The sequence below is a fragment of the Coregonus clupeaformis genome, chromosome 28, assembly GCF_020615455.1.
Source record: "Coregonus clupeaformis isolate EN_2021a chromosome 28, ASM2061545v1, whole genome shotgun sequence".
Taxonomy (NCBI): domain Eukaryota; kingdom Metazoa; phylum Chordata; class Actinopteri; order Salmoniformes; family Salmonidae; genus Coregonus; species Coregonus clupeaformis.
The window spans coordinates 21,474,738-21,483,460 of record NC_059219.1 but is presented as its reverse complement, the minus strand read 5'-3'; the positions used below and the strand labels follow the sequence as shown (position 1 = coordinate 21,483,460).

Genomic DNA, 8,723 nt, shown 5'->3' with positions numbered 1-8,723 from the left:
ATATGTAAAGCCCCTTTTCTTTTTATACTCAATTTAGTGCTGTGTAAACACTGGCTGTACTCACTGTTTCTCCTCTCCGTACTGGGTGACAGGAATTAATAGCAAGCAGTAGCTGAGAGCCAGCGGTGAGCTTGCCTGTATATATATATGAGTGGGGATGTGTTGACTTGTCGTTCTCTGAGTCAAAGTGCACTCCTCTGTTCAGGTGTTGATGAAGAGTGCGAGCGAGAGTGTAAACAGGGTCAAAGATGGAGATGCTATTCCCACGTAATGTGGCCCCGTGTAGCTCAGTTGGTAGAGCATGGCGCTTGCAACGGCAGGGTTGTGGGTTCGATTCCCATGGAGGGCCAGTATGAAAATGTATTCACTAACTGTAAGTCGCTCTGGATAAGAGCGTCTGCTAAATGACTAAAATGTAAATGTCATTTCAATGTGGCGAATTGGGTAATAGTGTGTTGATACGTTGATCAATGAGATTGCAACCTATTTTCACTGACTTAAAAGACAGCCAAAAGTTTGCTGAATTCCCAATGCGATATCACTATGATTTCAACAATCTAAAAGCACAACCAAATTCCAATGGAAAATCAATGTCAGATTTCTTTGTTTAGTTGTCACCTAAATGTGTTATCACTGTGCTTTCAACCATTTAAAAGCACAACAAATTTCAAATGGCAATACAATGTCAGTTATTTTATACAGCAACTTAAAGGTGCTACACAAAGGATATATATACTTTTTTTGCATTGTAATAAATAAATAAAATCCATAATATATCTGCAGTAATAGTGGAATGATAGTGTTTCACAGGGAGACTTGTTTTGAATGCAGCCCAGTGCTAGGTGAATTGCAACAGCACTGGGCTGCATTCAAAACAAATATCCCCCTCCCGGCGGAGACTTGTGCTTGAGCCTTTTACCTTTGGATTTGGTCCACCAGCTTCAAACAGCTATAAAAATGATGTTGATTGATGTCACGAACCTGTGGGAGAAATGCATAAACATAGCCTACGTTTCTCAACTTTGTCTGATAATGCAACACTAAGCACATTGCTCATACTGACTCATATGAATAATGCCCTTCAAGAAACACATAGGGTTTACTGGTTTTCTACAAACGCATGTTTTTATTTCAAGAAAAGTTGACATAAACAAACATTTAAAAAATGATTTTCCTACTAGCACTGACTTTGCTGATAGCTACTTTATTGTGGAAAAAATGTACTTGCCATGACTGTGATATGTGGTTGTCTCACCTAGCTATCTTAATATGAATTCACTAATTGTAAGTCACTCTGGATAAGAGCCTCTGCTAAATTACTAAAATGTAAAATGTTGACATCAAATAATACTGTATTTCAATCTACACAGACTCCAGGGGGACGTCACCGAGGGTTGGAGGTCCGGTGGAGCTGATCAGAGGCTCCAGGATGTAGGGGCCCACAGCTGCGACGCTCTCCTCACCAAGGGACTTTGAGGACGTTGGGGACACAGAGGGAAACCAGGAAGGGTCTTTACTGTTGGTATAAGATGTGGTAGACCTGGTCGTGCAGGATGCCAGAGTAGGTGCTCACCGCCACGGTGGTGTCAATGAAGGCATTCCTGCAGGACACACAGACACATGGACAATGCATTAACTGTCAGCCTGCTATCTTGACCTGCTGTTCTGTTCTTTTGTGTGTGCGTGCGTGTGTCTTACTTGGCCTTCTCCTCCAGCTTCATGCCCTTGATGCTGTCCAGCCAGCTGGTGGCGGTGCTGATGGATGTTTCGTAGTAGCTCTTGACGGCGCTGGTCAGCTTTTCCAGGGTTCCCTGCTCTGCATCAGCCTCGGCAACATCAGCCACCGGTTCCTCAGGCGCACCCTCCTCAGCTTGCCTAGGCAGACGGAGACCCTGAACACCTGGAAGGGGAGGGTTAGGGTTAGAGAGTCAAAATGGTTGGTTGGTTGGTTGGTCAGTCTATCAGTCAGTCAATGTTGCCGCTCGAGGTGCTCTTATTTGCAGTCTGGAGTGTTTAACGTTTCCAATCAAATCACATTTTATTGTTCACATACACATGCTTAGCAGATGTTATTGTGGGTGATGCGAAATGCTAATATGATATGGCAACCTTCTGGGATGCGCACAGTGAGGCTGCAAAAAAGACACCCTGGAACAACACCAGTCTGTCAATCAGTCTGTCAGTCTGTCATTCAGTCAGTCAGGGTCTTGGGTGTGTACTTACTGAGGCCCAGAAGAGTGATGAGCACAGTGATGACCAGAAGCTTGTTCATGATGTCACTCAGATCTGTGTGCAAAGCAAACATCTTGCTGAGGGTCAGATAAATCATGTATCAACTTGTCCACTAGGTGGCATCATTTCCTCCTCCTTTTCAGCTCAGCTCTTAGCCTTATCTCATCTCAGCCTCATCTAATCTCTTATTTTTGATGGCAAACATGTTTCTAACAGGTTTCCAATGACTAAGGTAAGGCTATTTTTAGGTTGGCAATGTTTTTAATGACAATGAAACTAGCATTTTTCGTGGTTTCTGTCACACTATGATGCAGCAGACCACATAGAGATGCAGGATCTTAATTTGACCAGTTTCTCACAGCAGGAAAATAATCCTGGAGAAACAGGAAATGTGAATTATTATGTGGATCATAATTAATGGACATTTTTGTAGGGGTTGATACATTTTTTGTTAGGACAAATCAAGTCTGAAATGTTAAATTACACGTTTGCGTTTCCTACATCTGTATAGACATGCCATCATTTCTTTAGTTATTCTGTTCAGTTGGAACCCCTCTCAAGACCCTGTACTTGATCTCTCCCAGAGAGCGTTTTGTCCAACAGTCTGGAGACAGACATGTGTAATACCCATCTAATAATACAACACAACACCTTATAACAGTGATATTATCATCACGTGCACCCTGAAGTAGCTACACTAGTAAGAGGTGTTTTATTTATCTCCATGCAGGTGTGTGAACCTAAAGAAGATGGTGAACAGAAAGATGGTGAACCAAAAGCTGGTGAATCAAACAAAGATGGCTGTACTCACTGTTTCTCCTCTCCGTACTGGGTGACAGCAATTAATAGCAAGCAGTAGCTGAGAGCCAGCAGTGAGCTTGCCTGTATATATATGAGTGGGGATGTGTTGACTTGTCGTTCTCCGAGCCAAAGTGCACTCCTCAGAGATAAACACCCACTGTTCAGGTGTTTGTATATGTGATAAAGAAAGTGAGAGAGAGTGTAGACAGGGTCAAAATGGAGATGCTATGGCAGTGACATGTTCATAATGTGTTGATTTAGTATCATTTGAGTTTAGTGTAGGGACATCTGTGTATTTGCTAATCCAGATAGGTGTATTGAAATATAACAAGACAAGTTATCCTGCTTGCTGATTGGTTTTGATTGGGGACTGGTTGATTTCCATTGGTCTTTATTAAGTCAGTAGAGTAACCCATTCATATTATATATTGTGTTCATATTACAACCCCTACCACCACCCCCTTCCACCTACCCCCTCCCATGCCTAAGCACACAGTCCTAAGTCTAGATCACCATTGACACGTTGGTCTGGCTACTACAGGTTCTCACAGACTCCACTGCAGCCAAGTGGTGCTGGTAAACTAGGACAAAGATTCACCAAGTGGTGCTGGTAAACTATAGGTCAATGACTCACTACCAGTGAAAGTTAATGGTGGGGCAGCATGATCTGTTATCACTGAATATCTAATCTGAAGCCCAGTGCTGTAGCTGTGGGCTGTTTAAACTGTATAATTTAAATCTTGAGGTGCATTATGATGAATCTGCCATGGTCTTTTAGCTAAAAACTCCTCCTAATAACCTGTCCTGGCTGTGTGTGTGAGGTTAAGTGATTTTACAATAGAGTATGATTGTACATTTCCAGTATTATGTTACATTTCCCGTGTTAGACTTGATTGGTTTAACGGGGGAGTTCAGTATTTTTGTCCAACTTCATATTAGACGTTTCCTCACCCTGAAGGTGTCTATGGGTCAGGAGAAACTGTAATCCATGCTTCAGTTTTCTTTTAACAGACACTACAAACTCAACAATAAGTTGTGAAATACTGAACTTTGCCTTAATATGTAAAGCCCCTTTTCTTTGTATACTCAATTTAGTGCTGTGTAAACACTCTAGTCACCTGATTCCCTGTCACAACGTCAGGTTGTTTTGTGCCCTGTCAGTATGGATCACACATTGGCACACAGTTCTCTGGTAGGTGGTGGTGATAAACTGATGCACCTAATGTCTTGACATTTGTATGTCACTTTGAGATTTGCTGTAAAATGAAAAGCGTTGACTGAATAGAAGATATTAATATATGTATCAGTTGACATAGCAAGGGAATTGTCAAGGAAGGACAGAGTAATGCAAATGTTCTTAGGTCATCTGTAGCACTAAAGCAAAAACTTCCTGACCATATCCCTTCTCACTGATCATTGGTCGAATGGGAAGGGTCGTGCCCTTGATCATTATACAATCTGTTTGGCACAGAATTAGCTTTTGGAGTGAGATTGAAGTCGAACTCATTAAACGTATTTTAATTGGGGTATGTGTCTTATTTATTTGATTATTAATTTAGGACCTTTATTTAGCCAAGGAGGTTATGAAGAACATATTCAACTACATAGCGACCTGGCAAGAGGGTGCAAGTGAAACAGAGCAGCAACAGCAGACAAAATATTTGCACTCTGTGTTGGACCACCTGTATGCCTGCTGTATTTCTCTCTGGTAGTGGGAAAAACGTGTTGGACTTGTGAGACTCGGTTGCCCAGTTCAGGAAATATATTGTTCTATCCTTCCTCTGTACTCTACTATTCTGGACTGGACTGTTCTGTACTGTTCTGTACTGTTCTGTACTGTTCTGTACTGTTCTGTACTGTTCTGGGCTGTTCTGTTCTGGACTGTTCTTTTCTGTTCTGGACTATTCTGTTCTGTTCTGGACTGTTCTGTTTTTGACAGTTCTGGACAGTTCTGGACAGTTCTGTACTGTTCTGGACTGTTCTGGACTGTTCTGTTCTGGACTGTTCTGTTCTGGACAATTCTGTTCTGTTCTGGACTGTTCTGTACTGTTCTTTACTGTTCTGGACTGTTCTGGACTGTTCTGTTCTGGACAATTCTGTTCTGTTCTGGACTGCTCTGTTCTGTACTATTCTGTTCTGTTCTGGACTGTTCTGGACTGTTCTGGACTGTTCTGTTCTGGACAATTCTGTTCTGTTCTGGACTGTTCTGTTCTGGACTGTTCTGTACTATTCTGTTCTGTTCTGGACTGTTCTGTTCTGTTCGGTACTATTCTGTACTGGTCTGTAATGTTCATCATACAACTCTGGGAGATAAGCATGAACATATCCTACATTACACAACTTTGTCTAATAATACAAAACTGAACGAAGTGGTCTCAAGAAACACATAGGGTCTACTGTTTTTTTGTAAATTCATGTTTTTATTTCAAGATAATTTGTTGACATAAAATAATACAGTATTTCAATCTGTTCCAGATGTTCCTGAAGTCTGACGTCAGAGTCATTTGAGTCTACTGCACCACTGGGCACCACTATAATTTGACATGCACTGTGTTTCTGCCCTCCTGGGTTTCCTGTGGTGAAACATTAGGGCTCTTTTCTTCATTCATAATGGTAAGGTTCTGTGTGCTGTCTGAGGTGAGCCTAAAATCCGCATTCCATGTTCCGCTTGTGTTGAGCTTACCAAGTCCGCTACTGTTGTTCTGGCTGTACTGTGTTCTGGAATGCTCAGGAGAACTCTGTGTGTCCGAACAGGGTGGGTAGGGGATATTGGCACAATGTAGTAGAGAATACATGCACCCTGGGTTGGCTGGATGTGATTTGCCAGTTCAGAGTGGTGTGTTAGGGGAGGGTGGCGGAGAGAGTAGGGGCCCACAGCTGTGACGGTCTCCTCACCAAGGGACTTTGAGGATGCAGAGGGAAGCAAGGATTTATATTTACTGTTGGTGTAAGATGTGGTAGACCTGGTCCTGCAGGATGCCAGAGTAGGTGCTCACTGCGGTGGTGGTGTCAATGTAGGCATTCCTGATGGACACATGGACAATAAATTAGTTGTCAGCCTGCTATCTTGACTTGCTGTGCTGTTCTTGTCTGTGTGTGTGTATCTTACTTGGCCTTCTCCTGCAGCTTCAGGCCCTTGATGTTTTCCAGCCAGCCGGTGGCGGTGTTGACGGATGTTTCGTAGTAGTTCTTGATGGCGCTGGCCAGCTTTCCCAGGGTTCCCTGCTCTAATGCGGCAGCGGCCTCGACAACCTCAGCAGCCTCGGCAACATCAGCCACCGGGGCCGGTTCCTCAATCACGGCCTCCTCAGCCGCGCGCTCCTCAGCTTGCCTGGGCAAACGGATGCCCTGAGCACCTGGAAGGGAGGGGAGGGTTAGGGTTAGAGGTTCAAAGTGTGTGTGCCAGTCTACATTTAGCCGGCTCAAAATGGTTGGTTGGTCAGTCTGTCAGTCAGTCAGTCGATGGTGACGCTCCAGGTGGACTTTTTTTCAGTCTGGAGAAGTTTAAACGTTTCAAGAGCCACACCAATATGGCAACCTTCTGGGATGCACAGTGAGGCTGCAAAAAGACACCCTGGAACAACACCAGTCTGTCAGTCAGTCTGTCAGTCAGTCAGGGTCTTGACTGTGTACTTACTGAGGCCCAGAAGTGCTATGAGCACGGTGATGACCAAAATCTTGTTCATGATGTCACTCAGATCTGTGGGCAAAGAAAACATATTGGTGAGGGTCAGACAAATCATGTATCAACATGTCTTTCTGGGATTCTGTCCCACTATGATACAGCAGACAACATATAGACATGCCATTATTTCTTTAGTTACTCTGTACAGTTGGAACCCCTCTCAAGACCCTGTACTTGATCTCTCCCAGAGAGCGTTTTGTCCAACAGTCTGGAGACAGACATGTGTTTACCCGTCTAATAATACAACACAACACCTTGTAACAGTGATATTATCATGACGTGCACCCTGAAGTAGCTACACTAGTAAGAGGTGTTTTCTTTTTCTCCATGCAGGTGTGAGAACCTAAAGATGATGGTGAATCAGACAAAGATGGCTGTACTCACTGTTTCTCCTCTCCGTACTGGGTGACAGGAATGTATAGCAAGCAGTAGCTGAGAGCCAGCGGTGAGCTTGCCTGTATATATATGAGTGGGGATGTGTTGACTTGTCGTTCTGTAACGATCCCGGCAGTCTGAGTCGGGTCCTGTCTGGTGACTAGTTTTTCTGTTCGTGATCTCCAGTTTCCCGAGGGTTCGGGAACGCTCCGGGGAGCTCTCTTGTTTTCCGCACCTGCATCCCATCAGCAATCTGCACACCTGGTCCTGATCATCACCCTTCTTAGGCTCTGGCCTAACATCCATTCCCTGCCGGATCGTTAGCCATGAACAGTAGGTTTACCAGAGTATCAGTCTTAGAGCTTCTAGCGTTAGTTTTGTTGTTTTTGCACCTTGTTGGTTTGTTGTTTACTTACCTCCGTTTTGTTCCATCTGCAGTCACTCGTCCGGAACCTTCATCCAACCTCTGCCTGGTGGTCGGCGGCTGCCGAGCCATGATGGGATCAACCACTGCACCTCCAACAACTAATCAACGCCGCCCGCTCTGTTCCCTGGATTATTCAGCATCACTCTTGAATTTGTAAATAAACACTCACCTTCGTTTCAACTTACCTTGTCCTGGTCTGCTTCTGGGTTCTGGCTTTGTAACTCGTGACAGAACGATCCGGCCAGTAATGAACCCAGCGGACCTGGACTCTGTTCGCCATGCCATTACCCATCAGGAGAAGATGTTGGGCCATCATAGCACGGTACTACAGGGAGATCGCGTTGTCAGTTCGGAACCTTTCTACCGGTCTGACGGAGGTCCAGAACCAACGCAAGTTTCCGGTGGAGGATCCACTACCGGTTTCACCCATCTCGCCTGCCGCTTCTGGAGCTGTGTCCTTCCGTGAGCCCAAGGTTCCGACGCCGGATAAATATGAGGGGGAGCTGGGAAGATGCCGTTCCTTCCTTATGCAGTGTGGATTAGTGTTCGATCTACAGCCCTACTCTTATGCCACAGACAAGGCTAGGATAGCCTTTGTGATTGAGTTGCTGCGTGGTCGAGCGCTGGAGTGGGCTTCAGCCGTTTGGGAACGACAGGATCCCTGCATGGCTTCATACCAGGGGTTCACGGCCGAGATGAGGAAGCTCTTCGACCATTCCGTCCGAGGGAGGGACGCAGCTAGGCGCCTGTTTTCGCTTCGCCAAGGAACTCGCAGCGTGGCCGACTTCGTGATCGAGTTCAAGACGTTGGCTGTGGAGAGTGGGTGGAATGAGGAGTCTCTGCAAGCGGCCTTTTACCAGGGTCTGTCGGAGCAGCTCAAGGATGAGTTGATCTCCTATCCGGAGCCTAGTGACCTGGACAGCTTGGTAGCCTTGTCTATTCGGGTGGATAATCGAGTCCGAGAGCGAAGGAGGGAGAAGCAATGGGTTCCGTCCAACCGATCAGCTTCTCAGGTTCCAGTCGGGTCGGGGATTGGATCAGAATACGTCGATCATCGGCCACCACACAGGATTAGTGGAGAGGTTCTGTCTCCCGATTCTGAACCCATGCAAGTGGGGCGGCACGGGTTAACCAAGGAGGAGCGCCAACACAGACGTAGGACTAACTGTTGCCTTTACTGTGGTGGTTCGGGACATTACCTCG

The 8,723-nt window shown here is 45.3% G+C and overlaps 2 protein-coding genes across 2 annotated transcripts; both read right to left on the bottom strand.

The window, feature by feature from the left end:
- Nucleotides 1-1,093: 1,093 nt before the first annotated feature.
- Nucleotides 1,094-3,136, bottom strand: LOC121542833 (apolipoprotein C-II). Its single transcript, XM_041852393.2, has 4 exons — nucleotides 3,044-3,136; nucleotides 2,224-2,286; nucleotides 1,699-1,900; nucleotides 1,094-1,601 (listed from the first exon to the last, which is right to left on the bottom strand). Exons 2-4 carry the CDS (start codon nucleotides 2,270-2,272, stop codon nucleotides 1,514-1,516), a joined length of 339 nt encoding a protein of 112 aa, XP_041708327.1. The 5' UTR covers nucleotides 2,273-2,286; nucleotides 3,044-3,136; the 3' UTR covers nucleotides 1,094-1,513.
- Nucleotides 3,137-5,427: 2,291 nt separating this feature from the next.
- LOC123482148 (apolipoprotein C-II-like) lies at nucleotides 5,428-7,222 on the bottom strand. Its single transcript, XM_045208746.1, has 4 exons — nucleotides 7,103-7,222; nucleotides 6,671-6,733; nucleotides 6,143-6,389; nucleotides 5,428-6,057 (listed from the first exon to the last, which is right to left on the bottom strand). The coding sequence occupies exons 2-4, from the start codon at nucleotides 6,717-6,719 to the stop codon at nucleotides 5,970-5,972; spliced, it is 384 nt and encodes a 127-aa protein (XP_045064681.1). The 5' UTR covers nucleotides 6,720-6,733; nucleotides 7,103-7,222; the 3' UTR covers nucleotides 5,428-5,969.
- Between the last annotated feature and the right edge of the window lie 1,501 nt (nucleotides 7,223-8,723).

Coding starts and splice junctions, on each gene's coding strand:
- LOC121542833 (XM_041852393.2), bottom strand. CDS start 2,272: ATGAACAAGCTTCTGGTCATCACTGTGCTCATCACTCTTCTGGGCCTC. Junction 1,901..2,223: donor CATCACTCTTCTGGGCCTCA/GTAAGTACACAC, acceptor CTCCCCTTCCAG/GTGTTCAGGGTCTCCGTCTG. Junction 1,602..1,698: donor AAGCTGGAGGAGAAGGCCAA/GTAAGACACACG, acceptor TGTGTCCTGCAG/GAATGCCTTCATTGACACCA.
- LOC123482148 (XM_045208746.1), bottom strand. CDS start 6,719: ATGAACAAGATTTTGGTCATCACCGTGCTCATAGCACTTCTGGGCCTC. Junction 6,390..6,670: donor CATAGCACTTCTGGGCCTCA/GTAAGTACACAG, acceptor CCTCCCTTCCAG/GTGCTCAGGGCATCCGTTTG. Junction 6,058..6,142: donor AAGCTGCAGGAGAAGGCCAA/GTAAGATACACA, acceptor TGTGTCCATCAG/GAATGCCTACATTGACACCA.